At 47.5% G+C, this 21,110-nt stretch overlaps 2 protein-coding genes across 3 annotated transcripts in view; both read left to right on the top strand.

Moving 5' to 3' along the window:
• LOC119465264 (TNF receptor-associated factor 6-B-like) overlaps nucleotides 1-8,309 on the top strand; it is a 20,495-nt gene extending 12,186 nt beyond the window's left edge. Inside the window, exons 1-2 of one of the 2 annotated variants that reach the window (XM_037726067.2) lie at nucleotides 952-1,348; nucleotides 6,820-8,301. In XM_037726067.2, the coding sequence (XP_037581995.1) occupies nucleotides 1,064-1,348; nucleotides 6,820-8,088 (1,554 nt within the window). In that variant the 5' untranslated portion in view covers nucleotides 952-1,063 and the 3' untranslated portion in view covers nucleotides 8,089-8,301. Of the gene's footprint in view, nucleotides 1-951; nucleotides 1,349-6,819 lie in introns of those variants that run through there. The other variant, XM_049656041.1, reaches the window with a different exon arrangement.
• An 11,729-nt stretch (nucleotides 8,310-20,038) lies between these two features.
• On the top strand, nucleotides 20,039-20,884 carry LOC119463615 (uncharacterized). The gene has a single exon (XM_037724441.1). It carries the CDS (start codon nucleotides 20,039-20,041, stop codon nucleotides 20,882-20,884), a length of 846 nt encoding a protein of 281 aa, XP_037580369.1.
• Nucleotides 20,885-21,110: the final 226 nt, after the last annotated feature.

The following is a 21,110-nucleotide window of genomic DNA, read 5'->3' as shown; positions in this document are numbered from 1 at the left end:
CCCCCCCCCCCCCAATTTTGACAGGGGAAGCAAGTGTAGGTACTTTCCTTCCTGCAACCAGGACAACTGTGTGGGATGTCGAAAGGACATGACGCAAGTTTTACTTACGATACCCTTTTGCCTACCATGTATTACAATTAGTAAAATTTGGCACACGATATAGAATTATCAGTTGCGGTAAGTATACAGCGTTAAATATAGCAACTCTAAATTAAATACAATTGTGGCTTAACGTGAAACAAGAGCTTCGTGCGCTCGTGGTCGCAATATGTGTAAACAGCGGCGTAAGCAGCCGCATGAAACCACTCGGTGATGCATATGGAACCAACCACCCACCGTGCACATGCAACGCTACAGCAACGCTACTGGTCGAAAAAACGAAACCGAAATTTCTATGGCCTCCGAGATACGGTTATACGCAGCCAAAATGACAAAACACACACTGGAGCCAATATTGGCATAAAGATGAGGCATTTGCCACCAGCAGCAAAAGTCTGGAGACGACTCAGCAGACAGTAATGAAATATGCTAAAATTTTCACCCAGCAAGACCCATAGGAAAAGTCCTCCTTCCAGAAGCGCTAGAATTGAAAGCGTATTGAATCATTAACTAGTTGCCTGTTTAGATAAGCAAGGAACGTTGGAAAACTTTATTTAAAATCCAGGCATGATATTGATAGAGCCAGAGTCGTTTCAGCAATGCTCCTGTGGTTGACAAATTTAAATCTCAAAGGCGATGCTCTTGCTGCCTGAACGCGGCAGAAGCGATTGCAGGAGCCTGACCACAGATCTTTTTAATAAAAGAAGATAAGATTACAAATAAATATGCAAATTACTAAACTGCAACAGATGTATATAAATCATTATTAGCTCAACGTTACTATTTAAATGTCGGTGCCCTGCTTCGAATGGAACACCAATAAACATCATCATCATCATCGCCCGCAGAACAGCAGGCTGCGTCTACAGGTGGTTTACGATCTTTACTCGCTATTTGACGTTATTGAAGTTTTTGAAGTTTCCGCAAAACAGTTGGAACGACGTCAACGGATGCGCCGTGTCCCATGGCTTTTCAAACTCAGCGGTACACTGTTTTCGGATTTTCACAGGAACTGGACTGGAGACCTTTGTACTTTGCCGAGCCCGTTCCGGCGCACAGAATATGCGACGGATGTGGTTTGCTGCCCAGAGTGACCGTCTTTCTGCCGTGTCGACACGTGCTGTGCAAAACCTGCTACGAGCAGTGCGTGGTCGACGACCAGCACTCCTGCCCACTGGACGGTGACGCTTTTCTTGATGAAGATGTTCAGTGGGGAGACTTTCCTTTGGAGAACCTGTTGAAGCGGAAGGTAAGAAGCAAGTTCACTTTCATGAAGAGTTGCAGAAAGCACACTGGGAGCGTGCGATTTTAACAATAACAATCCTTTATTACTGTCAGAGCTGTAAGAGAGTGAACATAAAACTCGCTAATGCCGCCAGTAATTTAGTTACGCCCGTAACCATATTCCGCTGCGTAAGAATATCATGAACGCAAAATCACGAAAATTGTAGCGACGAATTTACATTATTGCCCCAATAATTGCAATTGTGCGCCCGTAAAGAAATCGCAAACGTACCACGAAGCCAATGTTTTGACCAAGGTGTATTTGATCTACCTTTACTATGCTGTCATCGCCAGTGGAAATCTGTTCCATGCCGTCGCTGATGATGATTTATTGGCTCGTTTGAAAAGGGTGGTGACACAGTCACCTAGCCTGCTTGAGGTATACTGTACGTGCTTTTCATTCTAGCATTTTTGTGTAACATCTCCTTAATCATTTTTTCTCTTCCTCAGAACTTTTATATCGACATCGTGCCGCTACCTATGCCTGTAACAGATCCGATTGCAAAAAATCTCTTCCCTGCTTTTTATCCATCAATGTAACATCTCTTGCTTATCTCGATTGCTGACTGGTTGATGATGCCACCCACTTTAGATCCAAGCACTTCTAGAAGGTCTACATTACCTGTAGGTTTCACTGGGTGATTACCTTCGCATTCCGTTAGGATGTGCTGAGTCGTCTCCAGACTTTTGCTGCAGCAGACACATGCCTCATCTTGTTGTGCATATTTGCTTTCGTATGTTTTGTCTTCGGGCAATTAGCTCGAGCCTCATATAAAATAGCAAGGCACTGCCCTTCCGTGTTACAGTACAGATTTTCCCTTCTAATTTCGTGTCATTTTTGTAATTATCCATGGTCTTTTCATTTCCATTCTTTGCATCCAATTTACTGTGCTTGTTTTTCTCACTTTCGTTCGGATGACTCCTGGTTTTCTATTTACACTTTAATTTACCCTGTACTTGGTTGCCAACTTTCTTGACCCCTTCCTCTATTCTGTAGCCACCCATTTATTTTCATCCATGTTTCTGAGTCTTCAAAACTAATTTTGCCTTCAAGAGGGGCCAAACCCTTGTCACCCTGCACTACCTCATTTGTGGTTTTACCGTGGGCTCCCAAATACAATAACTAGCCTACTGATGTATGGTTAACTTCTAGCCCCAACAAAATATCTGACTTTAAGCACAGAATGGCATTTGAAAATGTTAGCACTGGTGCCATTATTCTTTTCCAGATTCACATTCACCACCTCATAGTTGTTATAGCCCCAAAGTTCTCTCTTTCAATATTGCTTCTTTCTGCTTCTTCATATTCGGATAATCTTGGCGGGTGTTTCAATCAGTCAGTCTTCTTTTGTTTATGTATACGCCCAGTTACTTATACTGCTTGACTGTAGGTATGACTTGTTGAACTGATAGCAATTCATGACTCGAGTCTTCATTAAGGATCATAATGCTTGATTTCTCTGTACGAAGCTTAAGACCTAGATTTGTTGCTGTGTTCCCACACATATGCGCAAGTCTCTGTAAATCTCTTGTATAGTCTGGTAGTAGCACTATGCATCAGTCCAGGGACCTTGTGTTGCACCATTTGCTCATTACTAATTGAAGATAAATCAAACCCTAATTCACTGTTTTCCAGTCGTCCTTCTATGCCCTTAACATAAAGCATGAACAACAATGGAGACAGAGGACATCCTTGCTTCAGTCCTTGGTGAATTTCCACCACTTCATTGCATTTCTGGCCTTCCCATAGCTCGGTTGTTTCTATATGTGTCCCACAGCAGCTCCACGAAATCGTCACCTATTCATTCGTGCTTGAGAATATCCCATAAGAATTCCACGTTGTCATAGGTTCCCTTATTATCTTGAAATGCTATCTATAAAGGTCCGTTCTGAGCTATTGAAATATCTGCACTGAGTTAGTACAAACATGTTAAGCGTTGCCTGCACTGAACTCATTTTGTAGTTCCCCAAGCGTATCATTTCTCTCCACACTTCAACAGTTCTAATTTTATGGCTTGTATGTAAACACGCTGTAAAATTCCATGGTGCCATCTAGTGAGCAAAACTCAAAACACTTTTGCGGCTCTTGGTGATGTCTCAGTCCCAACAGTGCAAAAAGAAACAACTGATCTCAATAATAACGACAAGACAATGCTGATACTTGTCGTCAATAATAACGACAAGACAACGCTGATATTTTGTCGTCGGTTTGAGATGAGACGAAGCGACAGCAGAGTTTACTATTTCTTGCTGTCATGGCACAGAGCAAGCTACAAGACCGAATTAAAATCAAAGAAGGTAAACTGGTTGCTGCAATTTTGTTTTCACAGTCAGGCTGTCCCTGGCGGCATTGGCACGTGTACTTGCGGGCGACAAGGCAAATTTTCTGGCTGGCTGAAAACTGGCGAAGCAACAGCGATGGATCTGCCCTCTGCGATGACAAAATCTGTCGCTTGTCGCCGTCGCTCGAAAATCTTGTGCATGTGGTTGCGCTAACCGATAAAACTCAAACCTTGTGCTCATCGCAAGTTGTAAGGCTACACGTATGCAATTTGTTAGAGAAATTTGACGTGCGTTCGATACGTAGGTTCCAGAAATGGCGTGAAGAGACTCGAGCAGCGAGACAGGGATGCCAATTAGCGCCCACCACTTTGCACATCAGCAGGCCCACTACAATTCGGGAGCGAGCACGATTGCAAGATAAGACTGTAGAACTGAAGGACCCCCTAGCTGTATCAGAAGTTTAGCATATAAGCCTTCTAATGCATTAATAAATGTTGCGCCCTACTTTTTTATCCTTGTGTAGAGGATTGATCATGCATGTGTCATGTGCACAGGTGGCGCCACTGTGAGCGTAAGTCACAATCTAAAAGTTGTAGAGCATGCTCGGAAACAACCAATAATGTTTTAATTACATTATCATTAACATTATTTTTTCAGTCTCTGAAGGAAGCTTACGAAATATGAGAAGAAAAAAAAGTACCCGCACTTTTGCGCGTTTAATTGGCTGCGCTCTCAATCATGTTTCAAAAGATCGAACCCATCACACATATCCCAACAGGAAAGAAAACTATCAACAACAGCATCCAGTGCATTGGTTGTGAAGATCGAAATTTGCCTTGGTCTGAAGTAATAAGAGAGGCCGTTGCTCACACGGTAGAAAGTGCTATTTTCAGCATGGGCGTGCAGGCTTTGTTCTACTAAAAAAGCCTAGAGAGCGCTCAAATCTAGAGTTTTGCAGGGTCCCTTTAAGCAAGTGGTAGAAAGCATTGTACACGGCCAACGATGCAAACAGGTGAGCCATAAGCGGGCAACATTTTAAAGAATTGCATTAATTACAACCAATTATACTTTGCTGCTGGCGTAAATTTTCCACAGTGCAGAATAATCGTGAAATGCTGTCTTTTTAAATGTTTTACAGTTGGTTACAGCAATATGAGCTCTGTGTTTGGCTGGTTGACTTCAGTGCCACCAGGTGGCTGCACCATGCGGGCCGTTCAGATTTACACCTCCACCAGGCAAAATGACCTGCTCGCCTGCATTTACCTGAATACTGGACATGCTGAATTTTTCTATTGTGGTGGTTACCGCCACTTAACCTCATTAATAACAACATAGCACTGCCCAAACAGCCCGCTTCGATCCGACTTTGCACTTATTTGCTCTCTGCCCTGACAGCAATAAATATGTGGTAAAATGAGCTAAATCCAGAAAAACAAGGCAGCTTCTAGTAAAAGCACCACAATGAAATTGGTCAAATAATGCTAGCGAACCATGTGTGCAGGTCATATTTCAAATAAAAAATGGGCCAAATCCTGCTGGTGCACGGATCATAATGAGCCAAACCCACCCACACAATAGGGCAGGGCTTTCCAAGAAATGTGATTGAACCAGCATGGCAGTCTCATTGGAAGCTCTGTTGCTTGTTTTGTTAGTGCTCTCACTTACGCACAAGAAAAAAATTGGGAGGACGCTTTAGCTTCGCTTTTAAGAGTGGAACACGATAGCATTCAAAGATCCCTGACTGCTTCTCACGCTTCCCGACAACTGCAGTTTAAGCAACTGTAGTGGTTACCGTGAAACACTGGCAGCGAACGCTATGCACGAAGGCGAGCTTTCTGGTAGAAACGCGGCCACTTGCGTGGGGCGATCCCAGAGATATTGCACAGCTGTGCCAACAAAATTGCATAATTTTCAGGTTTCCGTTTTTGTTTCGTACTTTTAATATTTCAGTCTCAGAAGATTTAACATACAAGGCATGCACTGTGGGTGTTTTGTTTCATGACATTTGTTTGCGGATTGTCATTCTCAAAATTCCGAGGAATAGCTTTGCCAAGAATGCAAGACAAGGTATGAGCAACATTAATGATAGAACATATACATGTACCGAAATATATTCGGAGGGCCTGTGTGGTTGGGGATGTTTTCTCCGCCACCCAGCTGTCATCATACACCGACACCGGTTGTCAACGCCGGATTTTCTGCGACACGGAGCTCTTGATGCTATCGCATTAAAACATCCTGTAAGAGAATATAAAGAAGCCTGCTTATGCTTTCAAAAAGACAATCTGCGCTCTAGCTTTATATACAGGGTGATCAAAGTTAAGTCGACAGCTTTTTTTTAAAAATTAGGTGCTTAGATGTACGTGAAGACCACCACTACAGTAAGGTTATGTGCCCAGGGGGACACAGAATGAGGTGGTAAATATTGATGTTGGTGGCTTAATTAACCAAAATTGAATAATTATCTTTTTAGGGGCTGCAGTCAGCAGGCACGTTTGTATTCAGAAGTTAAACACAATTGTGTTTCTACACAGTTTCATTTGGCAGAATTCTTATAGTGCATCCGTACTCCAAGATATCGAACTGCGAAGTTTAAGTGCCGTTCACAAGATTATGCATGCAAGACAGTGAGGACCGGCACAAAGCTCCTCCCTTTTGTGGTGTGCCTGCTGTGTACACTCCCAGGGCTAACACTCCCAGGGTTAGTTCTAGTTGTAAAACATAAATACCCCAGAAAGTGGATGGGAAAACGGCGCCGTGGTGGCTCAATGGTAAGAGCATTGCACGCGTAATGTGAAGACGTGGGATCGTTCCCTACCTGTGGCCAATTGTTTTTCATCCATTTTCATTTCCATGAATTTATCATTTCTATAATTCAGTTGGTATGTACAAGTAATTTCCCCTATGTTGTCCTTGGTGTCATTGTTTGTTGGCTTCTTATAATTAATAAATATTGGGTCCCTCAGTGCCCTTTCTTCTCGTTCAAATGCATTTACTGAAGCACCCTGTATAAAACTTCAGGTTTCCCCCAATCATAATTCGACAAAAAATTGTAAAACATTGAGGTGTTCTTTCATGCCTGGAAATGGAGGCACAATGCTAATTGGCAAAGTGTGTAAAGATTTATTCAGTGTGATTTTATTATTCTTACAGGTCCACTGCTGGAATAAGGAATACGGTTGCGAGAGTGTGGTGGCTGCTTCAGAGATCTGCAAGCACTTTCACCAGGATTGTGACCACCATTCCACCTGTTGTCCTCGCTGCGCAGCCGTCGTCCGCCGTCGCAGCGTGCGGGCACATCTGCGAAGCAACTGCCAAGACTACGTCGCTTTTAACAAAGGTGCCGGACCGGAGACGACGAGATGCAATGATCAGCAAGCAATATTGTTGGCTTTGAAGGCAACCGTTGAAGAGAGGGTGGGCGAAATGAAAGAGAGACTTGACAGTTTGTCTTGTGAAAATAGAGTGCAAATTGATAGAACCAACGAGCTGCACCACTGTATAAACACATTGAAAGAAATGTTGCCACAGCCATCGGAAAACACCACCAGCCAGGATGCTACTCCCCAGTCTACAAATGACATGCCTACTATTCAAGGAGACAATAATAATTTGGTCGCAGAAGCTGATGTGCCCTTCAACAGAAGCCAACTTGTAGAAGAAATGAGCACTTTAAACGAAGCACTGAACAAAGCTATGAATGCGGAAGCCCAGAAGACATCAGAAATGTTGCAAAAGAATGAGCGTGTCATGAACAACCTCCATGAGCAATTGAAACTACAGTTATCGTCGGATCTTAAGAGTATTTCCTGCAGTGTAAGCAGACTGAGCGAGACTTTTGGAAAAGAACTCGATCGAGCCATAAAGAGAATAGGTGAAAATATGACCACATATGAAGCTCGCGTGGCTGCCATGAAAGAATGTGATAAGAAAGTAACAGACCAACAACTGAAACTTCTTGCATTCGGCACTAAAAATTTGAAGCGTTATACATTTTTTATCAATGGAGTCAAGTCGCTGAAAAGATTGGCGCTGGAAGATGGCTCTCAGACTTACTATGCCGACCGGATATACCTCTCTGGCTACTGCATGTCGCCAGCTATTTATATTAAAAAAAGTGGCAACTCAGTGCAGCTGTACACGTGCATTCAGCTCCACAAGGGAGTAATTGACGAATTTCTACCATGGCCTTTCCATAAATCCACACGGCTGAGTGTCACAAATGAATCGACAGATAAACAGTGTCAGCTTGTGAATACACCTTGCCAGGGTCTCGAATATTTTGGTCGACCTGCCACGTCAAGTAACCGAACAGCATACTTTCCCGATTCTTCGCTTCTCTTGGAAGATCTTGAACGGGACGGTTACGTGGTGAACGATAAGCTGCACATTACATGGGAACTTTTGCACCCAAGGCCTTGAAATTAATGCAAGCTGGTGCCTTTTCACCATTCCTCTGTCGGTGTAGCGCAAGATGGCAGTAAATACATGTTGCTTAGTTCCCAAATGCAGATATCATGCCTTAGTCGATGACAGTAAGTGACTGCGGAATAAAGCAACCTGTCTGTATTTGCCTTTTATTTTTTTACTTTATGAAAATTTGTAAAGTATTGCATCAATAGTAAAGTCTTGTTTTTTGTGCCTTTCAAAGAAATTTGGCAGGCTCAACCGCAGCTGACATCTGCGCGGAACGCAAAACATTCATGATTTGTAAAGAATGGTTGCATGTTTAATGTAAATGTTAGGTCACAAACGCTTATGTAGAGATTTAATGCTGTAGGGTTTATATTCAGAAGTCAGGAAAATGTTTGTAATGGCAAGATTTAAAGCAATACATGTTCCACGGATCAGCAAGCACCATGTAGTGACACATACCCAGAAGCACGCTCCCAGTTGCCCCTGTGGCACATCATTTTAGACTGCACTGTCGCCCGGATCGGCCCACCAAGACCGCGATATATCCCGCACCACCACCACTGCACTAAAAAACGTTGCTGCACTTGGAGAATAATGCTTCACATTAAAACAGTTCTATAGAGACACTGCAAAGTGAAAAACTAAGAGCAGCTTCAGTCGTGAAGAAACTCTTGAAGGGCGATAAACATTTGCAAATGTAATCTTCAGGTCATACAGGGGTCTTCACAGAGATCTACCAACACCCGCCGCAGTAGCTCTGTGGCTGTGACGTTGCGCTGCTGGACTTGGGTCGCGGGTTCGACCTCGGCCATGGAGGCAGCATTTAGATGGGGGTTAAAATGTAAGAACTCTCGTGTAATTACGTTTAGGTACACGTTAGAGAACAGCATGCGGCCAAAATTGATCCAGAGTCCCCCACTAGGGCCTGCTTCTTAATAAGATTGTGATTCTGGCATGTAAAAGTCTATAGTGTTATATCTGTAGATATCAATCAAGTTGGCAGACTAAAGTTTCCTAGCAACAACATTTCGGTCACCTCCACTATTTTAAGGTGGAGTCTTGAGCGGGAGGTTTGACATCCAAACTGCCTTATCTGCGTCACCATTTCCAATGATACTGTAATGGCCTGGTATCCACTGAAAAGAGATATGGCCTTTTTCTCTCAAGTGAGGGATAAGTTCCACGATTTCCCATGTCAGCTGATCGCGACTTCCATGTTGGAGAAACGACTGTCCACATTGTAAGGCCGGTCTTGAATCGCAGAAGTATGCCCATTTCGCAGGGCTCTCATTTATCACATTAAGCGGACTGCGGAGAGCTGCGGGCTCTGCACCTGTAGACGCGGTGATATGGGAAGTCTTGAACCGTTGAGTTATTCCCATTGTTGGGATGACTACAGCGCCCCCAGAATTGGCTGGTGTAGTTGAGCCGTCAGTATATACGTGTGAGCAGCTGCTATATTTCTCATACAAAAACAGTAAGCAAAATTGCTTCAGTGCAGATGGCGGTAAGTCCGACTTTTTCTGGAGTCCTGGGATTGTGAGATTCACTTAAGTACGGCTCACACACCATAGAGGAATCGAAGTTCTTTCCGCAGGTGCGCACCCTGCCGTAAGACAGGCACGGTGCACAAGGACAGTTGCACTGAATCTCGTATGGGGCCTCTCTACTGGGAGACCTGCGAGGTGGTGGGTAGGTGTTCGGGTGGAGTGTCATATGTGTACACGCATTGTTTCCATGGCAATATGCATTCTAATAGTGTAATCTTGAGTGACTGCAAGAACTTCTCTCGTTAAAGCGCTCCACAGTAGACCAAGGCATATCTTGAGGGCTTGGGCTTGGATGCCTTGGATTAAATTCAGGTTTGTTCTTCAGGTGTTGGAGATGACCGGTAGGCTGTACCGCAGAAATCCAATAACGAGGACCCTGTACAGTTTCAGCATAGATTGTACTGACACTCCCCAGGTCTTTCCTGCTAGGAACTTAAACATATGGCAAACTCCCGTCAGATGTCTTGTCACATAATTCACATAAGGGGTTCAGGAGAGATTTCTGTCAATAACCACCCCCAAAAATCTGTGACTTGTACGAGGTCAGCGGTCCGTCTACGGATATCACGTATGGAGACATTGTTTTCCTGGTAAGTGCCACCACTGTGCACTTTTCACATATTTGAAGTCCTTGTTCTCGAAGGTAGGATGATGTTAGAGTGCCTGCCTTCTGAAGCCGCGCGCTAAGCTGAAGTCGTGCCACACCCGATGTCTAGATACAAATGTTGTTGGCATAGATGGAGAACCTGACGGTACATGGAAGGATGTCGGCGAGTCCTGTGAGCGTTAGATTGATTAGCGTGGGGCTCAGTACTCCGCCCTGAGGGACCATGCTGGGAGGTTGGGCCACCCCACGGAGTAAGATAAGACAGGAGCGCCGACTCTGCTCGTCTGGAAGGGACACATTCTGAAACGCCGGCTCCTGCTTCACGGCGTGTTCGCCAGGCGGCGCTACGAATGATGAAAAACTGCAGCGGAGAGGCGGGCTCAACAAATCGAAGAAGCAAAGGCGCGGGGACTCTCTCGCGGCACCTGCTTGTCGGCTGCTCCGCGCACGCCCTGACGCCTGTAGCGCGCATAGCTCTTGCGGTTCACGGAGTGACGTTAGCAGGAGAAACAAGTCGTGTATCACTTTATTTAATTTATTTTATACAGGCCAAATGCAGGGTGGCCTACATGGAACTTTACAAGGCACAGGAACAGAAAATAAACAAATTACGGAAACTAATGACGTTTTTCACTGGTCGATCTGGAGCGGCCGCCGAAATCCTGGAGCGAGCGCTCGCAATTCACCAACCCTAATATGCCAGCGGAGAGCGAAAATGCTCCGCGCTGGATCGTACCGGAAGTCTGCACACACACATCACAAAAATCAACTTCCGCTCTGCATGTTTCTATGGCCACCAAGATTGCCGTCCCCCACCGAGCGGAAGTGACGTATCCTTTCGTCCTATTTCCGCCCGAATCCACGCCTCGGCAGCGGAGCAAGTGAGAGCGATCCGGCGCGGAGCGAGTTGATCCGAAACGACCAGTGAAAAGCGCGAACCCGCTCCAGATCGACCAGTGAAATTCGGATTCGCAGCCGTGGAGCAAAAAATCCTGCTCCAGATCGACCAGTGAAAAACGCCATAAGACGGAAAGAAAAACTATAGCAAATGGTAAGGCGATATAACGGCAGTTCGGGTGGTCTCAAGCAATGACAGACGACAACGAAAAGAAGTTTTTATGGAAAATCTGACGTTTATCACTCTTTTTATCTGAGCACGCATCAAGTGCTAAGATGCTTCGCTTGCTTCTTTGTTTCTCGCGGTGCTTTTCGTGTCACCCGGATCTCTTGCGAGCAGAATCGCCACATTCTCACTAAACATAATAATTGGGAATTCCTGCCAGTGTTTCCTGCTTATTATTTCACAAGAGAAGCTCTGATTATGTGTCTGCATAACTGGGAGAATCATCTCGAAGGCAAGGCTGATAATTTACAGGGTAGCCAGCTGGTATTTACACTGGCTAACCTCCTTGTCTTTCTTTCCCTTTCTCTCTCTCTACATTACGGCATGTCTCTGGACAAGAAAAGGCACCTGCACTGTGTATAGTTGTAGACAAATTTAAATTGAGCTCCTCCCGTCCTTCCGCATTGGCGTCTTCTGGTTCCTCCTGGCATTCGACATCATTGAGCTACGCCAGGCTTCCCTAAACAAATTGAAGGAACTGCTCCGCTTCGAAGTCGAGGCACTTTCTTTACATCTAGTAGGACGTCGCCTTTGTCTTTGCTGAAGTAACTATCAAAAATAAGCTGCTTCTCGAAGTGCCGCGCATATATTTTGTCCATTGCTTTAAGTGCTCGCTTATCTTCAGGAATTTTTTGACGCCACTGGTGTAGCAGTTGAAGAACAGATGGCGCCGCGAAGAGCGAAAACTTCTCGTGTCCTTTGCAATACCCAGATTTACAGCCGGGAACAAAACACTATCCTGTTGCTCAGTCTCTTCACGCACAAGTATCAAGATACCTTGTTCCGTCAGGCATGAATAAACATACTGCAGACATGGTAAACAAAGCGAGGAAGCCGAAAATTTCGCACCTTCGCTTCCGCGCAGACGTAGCGGAGTGAAAAACAAGTACTTCTGTTGTGTCTTTTTGTACAGCATCATTTATCGTCTGTTTCCTCTAAAGACATCTAAAAATGTTTCGTATGCGTGCATAAAAGCGCCATCGCGTGTTTATTTGCGCTTTTATTATTTCTGCGCATATATTTTTTGTGTTTGATTGCTGTCAAATTGAGACGGCCGAGGGTCCACGTTTGTAGCATACGACACGCTCTGCGGGTGCCGCGCTGCCCGTTCTGCGCCGCCGTCGCCGCCGGTCTCCGCCACTCAGCGCATGCGCACATGGAAACAAGCTGTTGAGTGTTTTCCACGCGCCTCGACAGATAGCGCTACGCGATGTATAATTTGTGTTACATGGTTTGTCCTGAGCGAATGCGTCGCGCGGCGGCGGAGTCTGCGCTCCTGTTTATCTTACTCCGTGGGCCACCCTCAGTAAGTATGAAAAATGATCTCTTTTGTAGGCAGCTGCTAATCAAGAAATAGATCTTGCCGCCAAGTCCTACTGACTCTAATGTGCTGAAGATCACTTGTGTTACGTTATCATACGCTCCTTTAACATCCAGAAACAGGGCAGCAGATAATCGTTTGCAGGACTTCTGGTGCTCGACGTAGGTCACTAAGTCGACAACGTTATCTATCGAAGAACGGCCATTGCGTCTGAATATACCTGGTAATGCTCGAGGTACCATTCTAATCGCGCTAGAACCATCCTCTGCATTAGTTTTCCGGTGCAGCTGGAAAGCGCGATCTGCAGGTATGATGCACTGTCTAGAAGAAGACCGCCGTGTTCCCATTCCTCTCTCAGGGAACCGACGCTGCGAGACAGCTTCACATTCTAGCATGTACACTCTCATTAGCTGAGTGGGATACTGCACATACAAGGCACACCAGACTGCACAGACTAAACCCTTCGCTGCAACTCGGACCTCCGACCAATCTGCACCGACGCGAGGCGTTTCTTCTGTGTCGGTTGTGGTGGGGAGTTGCCTTTACGAAAGCTTATTCAACACTAATTGGAATGGCTGACAGTCCTGCATGTGATGTCTGCAAGCGGATACCAGGAGAACATTGACCACTTAATGTGCTGTGAGGTACCTCCGAGACTCCCACGTCCACTTCGCCAGCCGCCCGACAGATGGCAGCACCTGCCTGGCATTGTCCCCTGTTTTCCCGCCTTTAGCTTGGAGAAGAGAGCTGAATGAGTGTCTGCCCCTCTGCCATGTTGGACTGTCGTCTCGAGCCGCGCTCGCCCGTGCTAGCCCTTGTATTGTTTAGTATGCCTTACCAACATTAATAAAGACGTCGACCTGCGTCGACGTTACTGCCTCGAGCATCTCGCCCCAGCCCCGCCCTCACATTTGGCGCAGTCGACAAAGAATCTCGCCTCGCCGTTCGCTCACGCCGTGCCGCCGCTCCCGCCAAGCCCGCCTAGTCGCCGCCATTGTCTACCTCCTTGCTCCCGCCAAGTAAGCGCCATGCCGGGATTGAATTGGGCCGAAGTCGACGCTGCCACCGTCGCATGCTTCAGCACCGAGTTTCTGCAAACCGAGCTCATTTGCCGCGGAATCGACGCTACCGGGTCGAGAGACGACCTGATTCAATGTTTGACAGAGTGCCTGGAGGAAGCTCGTGCAGCGATTCCGAAAGCACCGAGACCGGCCTCAGCGTCAGTTTCCTCCACCAGAATGCAGTTCCATGCCTCGCCCCTTACTCCGACCGTTTGTCAAGCAATTCCAGGTGCAACCTCGCAAGTGTATGCGCCCGCCTCGTACGTCTCACCGCCACCGTGGTCCTTCCTCACACAGCCGCTCGTTTGCGACGCCGCAGCCATGCCAGCGCATGAAGTTTTTTCGCCGCCACAGGAGCCGCAGCCGTTTGTAACAACACCCAGCTTTGTAACGGCGCCACGGTACCCCTAGCCACCATTCGGAGTGCCATTTTCGCAATGTCGTCACCGCAGTACCAGGCCCCTTCCTTGCCACAGCTGCAAGTGACAACCATGCCCGACGTACCGTCTACCCTGCCATTGTTCGAGAATTGCCACAAGCAAAGTGCGCTTTTGTGTATTCAGGAGATTCAACGAACGCAGCAGCTAACTTCGTGGTCGCCGGAAACAACCCGCCTCATCGCAGCAAGCAAGTTGGGAGGTGCTGCGAAAAACTGGCACCTGACTCTTGGCGCGCAGTTCCCGACTTGGGATACGTGGCGTAAAGCTTTCCTGGAAGCATTCGCCGACGAGCTGACTCTGCTGCAATGGCAGCAGCAAATTATGTCCCAAGTACAGTCCAGCTCTCAGTCACTTCTCGACTATGCTTATGCAAAGCTTCGAGTAATCGAGAAATGTCCAGCGCCACTGACGGAGCCTCAGAAGATGGAATATCTCCTGCACGGCATTCAGTGCGCGGGAACCGCAACAAGCATAGCAACGCAACGCCCATCGTCAGTATCCAGCTTTATTGATATATGCACCCACCTTGAAAGGGCAATGCAAAATACGCAGATCGCAAGCAACCCGGCTGATCGTCCTGAGCAGACTCTTCGCTGTCAAAATAACGGGACTACGCCTTCCAGACAAGTCTCTTCTGCGTCATTGATGCCTTTAGTGGCACCTCCAACAGTCTGCAGCTTCAGGCATAGCCGTGTGCTCTCGTCCCGCCCTGCCAGTCCTCCACATAGCCGTGGCATAGCAGATGTACCGCCTGCTGAGCAGGAAGCGCGGTACTCGGCTCTGTCACAACGTTATGGTGTCCCTGCGGTTTGCTTCAAGTGTCACGAAAAGGGCCACCTGGCATCAAAGTGCCCAACAAAGCAAGAGACTGTAACACAGCAGCCAGCCACAGCTTCAATATCACTTCATGCAGCAGCCCCTGCGCTGCACACAAGCCCTTTGGAAGACGTCCATGGCTCCCTTCTGGAGTGTTCATTCTTTACAGCTGACATCGCACTCTTGGGCTCCTACGACGCCTTCCCGGACACAGGGTCCAAGATAACTATAGTGAACAAGTCTGCAATCAAGAATCTTCCACTGATGCCCTGGGCACGCGAGCCCCTAACCGTTATTTGTGGATCAAGTGTGCATCCCGAAGGCACGGTCTGCCTGAAGATTAAAGTGGGCCCCATAACAGCTCTAGTGGAAGCCGCTGTTATCAGCAATAATGTCTTGCCAGTGATATTGGGTGAAGATTGGTTTCGTGCCAGTAATATAAGACTTGTGTTCGAGCCTCCAAATCCAGCCGAAATCCACCATCTGGCCTCTGGTAGTCATACAGGCGCACCAGAAGCTGTATCCACATGCCTCATGCGCAGTAATTGTTCGGCAGTCTTTCCTTGCTCAATGTACTGAAATGCCATGTTCAGGCGGTCTCCAAGAAGCACCTCTCCCAGGAATGGAGCCCCTTTAGAAGCCTTTGTGCAAAAGCCTGCCAGAACAAGCCAGTGTTGCTCCAGATTCCAGAATGTACAGTAGTCATAACAATTCCTGCTGATCTTCCTCCCGCTTTTGTGGCAAAGGACTTATCAGAGATTCAGCAAGTAGCTCTGGCTACAGCCCTTTCAGATCATCTCACATTTACTCGTGATGAGGATGACATCGGCCATTTCAAAGGTGTGGGACATTGCATAGACTTAGTGCCCGATGCCATGCCGTACAGCAGAAGTTCATATCGATACTGTGCAGATGACTGCAAGTTCCTCGATAAACAAACAGCCAAGCTCTTGCATCAAGGCATCATCCTGGCTGCCATTGGGCCATGGGCCTTTCCAGTGATTGTTTTGTCCAGATGACTGAAAAAGCGTCTGTGCGTCAACTATGTTCCACTTAACAAACTCACCATCAATGTTGTACACCCTTTGCCCCATGCTGGTGATATCATGCAAGACGCCGCCGGAGCATCATATTTTGCTTGTCTGGACCTGAAATCTGCCTACTGGCAAGTCAGCCTGCGTCCTGCAGATGTGAAGACAGCCTTCATCACACACAGTGGGACATACAAGAATGCTCCTTCAACATTTCAACGTGTCATGCAGCTCGTCCTGCAAGACCTTCAACCTCCTATAAGGTCGGACATCAGAGTCTACTTGGACGACATCCTCGTGCTTGCGTCCACCTTTGAAGGCTTCTCGCCCGGCGTTACGTAGCTCAGAAACTGCATCTGCTTTGCAGCTGAACGATCACTGCCCAGTCAGACAGCGCAGACTGCCCACATATCTTCAGGACTATGAAGTGGACTTTTGAAAGTGCTGTGCTTGTGTCCCTTGCAATTTCTTTAGAGTTTGTCATCGCCTGATTTTGGCTTTAATCCATGTAGAACATTTATTGCCTTGCTTCGTCTGTTGTTATTTGCCTGTCGTATGCCTGTTTTCTTGCCTCGCCTATTCATGCCTAGTATTGCCATACATTGTCTGTTGTCCATGCCTAGCGTTTTCTCCCCTTTGCCTAGCCTTAGTTCACATTTGTAATCAAAGAGGACTTTGATTATAAAAGTGGGGCCGGATGTGAGGTACCTCCGAGACTCCCACGTCCACTTCGCCAGCCGCTCGACAGATGACAGCACCTGTCTGGCATTCTCCCCTGTTTTCTCGCCTTTAGCTTGGAGAAGAGAGCTGAGTGAGTGTCTGCCCCTCTGCCATGTTGGACTGTTGTCTCGAGCCGCGCTCGCGCGTGCTAGCCCTTGTATTGTTTAGTATGCCTTACCAACATTAATAAAGACGTCGACCTGCGTCGACGTTACTGCCTTCATGCCCAGCCTCGAGCATCTCGCCCCAGCCCCGCCCTCACCGTGCCGCTGTCCGCAATTTGAAGCAGAAAGACAATCTATGATTAACGCATTCAGGAAACTAGATGATCGTCCTCTGAGTGAACGGATTATACTAGAGCACTGTCCCCACCGATCATCGGCTCAGAAGGCAGTGAAGGCACTTTTGTGCTTTCTGAGAGCGTCTGGTTCGTACGAGCGCCTTTGACTGTACGGTCCGTGCACGTCTCCAGACCACGGTGCTCCAGACTATCCACCCTCTCTCTCTCACTTCTTTCTCTTCCGCTTCTCCCTTCCCCCAGCGTAGGGTAGCCAAGCGGACTCTTGCCTGGTTAACATCCCTGCCTATATCATATCCATCTCTCTCTCTCGAGCGGGAGGACAAGGAAGGTAACATTCATACGAACACGCCTGTCCGTGTCTCGAGGATAGCTTGCAATTACGTGTATTAATTGCGTGTTTTATAATTTTAGCAGAAACAGCCAACTGACGCTTTAGTAAAAGTGCATGCTTTACTCACTGTCTATAAATGTTGAAGACCGTTGGATAGACCATAGGAAGAGGACGCGGCAAAGCGCGTAAGACGTCAGGAGCTAGCCACAGAAAAATAGTTTTGCACGATGCGGTTTCTTTTTCTTTCTTTTTTATGCGTCTAAGTTTCACGTAACTGGAAACCTTTGTAGTGGCCGCGAGAGGGCCACAACGTGCAGGCAAGGGCGAGCAGCGAGCACAGCACCGAAACTACAGTGTACTAGAAGGGGGCAGTGGGCTTACTCTCCGGCGGAGGCTATGCGATGCGGCGGCTCCACGAATGTCGCAAATATGAGCTTCTCCGATAGCCCGAGCGGCGGCGCTGGCGTCGGTTTCAATGGAACGTGGGTGGCTGCGACGGCGCAGCTGCCCAGTGGCCGCCCTGTGCCCGATCATATTAGTTGGAGTTGCTGAGCTGCGTTGTTTTTTCTGTGGACGTCGTCGCGTGTTTTTTTTTTTTCCTTCAGTGTTTTTTTTTTTTTTTTGCACATAGCCTGCAAGAGATTCGCATGCCTTGCAGTAACTGAGCCATGCTGCGGCATCGACAAAACCACTGTTAGATGCCTGGCTGCCAAACAGGCTATGTTTATGTGAAGGATGGGCCGAAGTTCTCCTTGTTTGGCGTCCCGAAGGATAAAAATAGGCGGAAAGAGTGGGAAAATAACCTCCCCTGGACGACACGAGCGCAGTATGCGAGCTCCATTTCGAGCCACGTTTTGTGCTCAACTCGAACGCAGTTCCTGATCACTGTGAATTGTTTTTCTTTTTATGGTCTAGTTAGGTCAGTTAGCCAAGGAAACTGCGAGGAATATACACTGGCCTCCTTACTGGAAGTTGACTCTCTCGAAGCATCAGGTGACAGAAATGAGTGCCGTCAAACTGCTGCCAGCGCTACTGCCACAGAGGCCACACAAACGTGGTACCCCAGCATTGCACGGGCCTGCAGGTTTCAAACGACCATAACCAGCACGTGGACAGAAGCGACTCTAGGCTCACTTACCACATTGTGGGCTATGTTGGTATTGTCAATTCCATTACAAAATGCCAAGAATGCATAAAGCTGCTCACTATGACGCCACCAGGCGAAAGTTTTCAACTTGCCCGGCTAACAAACTTCTGGACCGAGGAGGCCTCCTTTATCTCTCCAGTCAGCTGTACGGCTTTGTGAAAATTCTAGAGGATCTTTTCACAGAATGCTTCTCTCAGAGTGAGGTACACTCTGACAGCGTTATGGATATGCTGGCAGTTGTTAAGAGTAAGCTTTCCTTCGAAGTTGGCTGCAATGTGCACGCTCTTAGCCTCACAGCTAAAATAATTAGTTTTTACATTGTCACACGTCTGCCTTTTTATGTGAAAGGAATTAACTGTGACAAGGCAGGAAAGCGGCAGAGGGCCAAACAGCTGAAGTTGAGCCGTTGCACATGAGTTGAAGTGCATGAAACAATGGCTTGCTGTACTTCTTACAAATAAAAGCTTTGTGTCAGCAACAGCCCTGTTAACTTCACTTTGCTTACCCTTATATAACCGTACATAAGCATAGGCCGGAGCCTTTGTCAAGTGAACTAGTTTTCACTTTTTTTCAGGCCTCCCTCCATTTCTTTATGGAAAAAAACAAACCTGATTTGATTTAACAAATGTGTGCCGGCGTAATGATGGTTAACAATAAACGCAGAAGGCTACTGGGAAGCATGGAACAACTAAAGTGGAACAATGAAATATTTAAGCCATATATACATATTCATTTTGGCTAAGCAAAGGCACAAACCTGGTTAGCATGCGTGATATTTTTTTTGAGCCCAGCTGGGAAGTATGCACGCACTGTTTTCTGTCTGACAAAATTTTACATTAGGTCGACACGGCATGAAACCGTTTTCAATTTTTTTTTTTACGATTGCCCGATAATTCGGAAAATTCGAAGGCCCCTTCCGCATAAGCAACATCCGTCAGCGACGACCTCTTTGCACAAAAGGTCTGAGTTAGGATAGGCAGCAAATTGCCCAAAAGTTGCCGTCTTAATTCCTTTTCCACAAGGTACTATTATGGCAAATATCATGTGGCCTAAACAAATATAGTGCTTGCTAAAGATATGTAAAGACTGTCAAGTATGCCAAAATTAAAAACAAATAAGAGTGTGAACTGCTTCGAACTGAAACCGACAAAAAGACAAGGAAAATCAAAGCTTCTGCAAGCAAAGCTTCCATTGAAGTTGCCAGTGGCGCCACCTCTTGGATGCGACGCTGACTGCGTCAAAGGAGCGGCTGAGTAAGCCCACTGCCCCCTTCTAGTACACTGTACCGAAACCTTTCTAACCACCATACCGGCTGCACCCCGCGCCCCCGTGTCCTCCACTCTCCACCAATGGTGACGAGTGGAAAGGGCGGCTGAAGCAAAAGAAAAATAAAACCAGTTGACAGTTGGGATTCACGCCGTCGAGACGTCTCTCTCTCTCTCCACCGCGCGTACTCGCGTCCCAACAGTGGTGACCCGGACGAGACTTAACAACCACATATCGACGCCATGGAGACTACAGCCGACGCACCAGCCATCTCCGCCGTCGACGTTAAGCTACCGCCATTTTGGACAGCCGACGCAGAGCTCTGGTTCCTGCAAGTGGAATCGCAATTCACCGCCCGACGCATTACTGCCGACCAGACAAAGTACCACCACGTGGTCGGCAGCCTTCCACCTACAACAGCGAGCGAAGTACGCGATCTACTGGTCGCTCCACCTGCAGTGAACGCGTGCACAACGCTCAAGCAACTGCTCATCAGCCGCCTCACGCCATCAGAGCATCAACGACTGAAACAGCTGCTACACGGCGCCGAGCTCGGCGACCGGACCCCTAGCCACTTGTTACGCCACATGCAACAGCTGCTCGGCACGGCGACCACCGACGTGGACAGCAGGCTGCTTCGGGAGCTCTTCCTGCAACGGCTCCCCACAAACGTGCGAATGTTCCTCGCCTCGGCTGCCGACAAACAGCTTTCTCAGCTCGCCGAACTCGCCGACTTAGTAACGGCAGTGGCTTCGCCATCCATCACGGCGGTGCAAACAGACATGGGAAACCGCACATCTACCAACGAGCTGCAGGACATAAGGGATCTGATCTCTCACCTCGCCGACACCGTAGCAGCCATACGGGACGGCAGCGCGCGCGCGGAGCACCAGCCGACGGTGCCGCAGCGCAACCCCAGCAACTGCGACAGAGAATCTGTTGGTACCACAGGAAGCACGGCAATTCGGCCCGCAAATGTATTCCACCTTGCGATCACGTGGGAAACGACTGCAGCCGGCACTGAGGGCGACCAGTGTTCCGGATACCTCAGAGCGTCGTCCTTCAGTGTTCTTTCTCACCGACCGTGACAGTGGCCTGCGATTACTCGTGGACACCGGGGCTGAGGTGAGCATGGTGCCGGCTTTGTCAACAGAGCGCCGTGTCCCCAGTGCGTCTTCCCTTCAGGCGGTCAACAATACCACCATTGCCACTTACGGATATCGCTCGCTGCCACTGGATTTAGGTTTGAAGAAAACATTCCGATGGATTTTCATTGTGGCAGAGGTGAAATTTGCTATCATGGGTGCAGACTTC

The sequence above is a fragment of the Dermacentor silvarum genome, chromosome 9 (assembly GCF_013339745.2).
Source record: "Dermacentor silvarum isolate Dsil-2018 chromosome 9, BIME_Dsil_1.4, whole genome shotgun sequence".
NCBI lineage: Eukaryota > Metazoa > Arthropoda > Arachnida > Ixodida > Ixodidae > Dermacentor > Dermacentor silvarum.
This window is presented reverse-complemented; position numbering and strand designations above follow the sequence as displayed.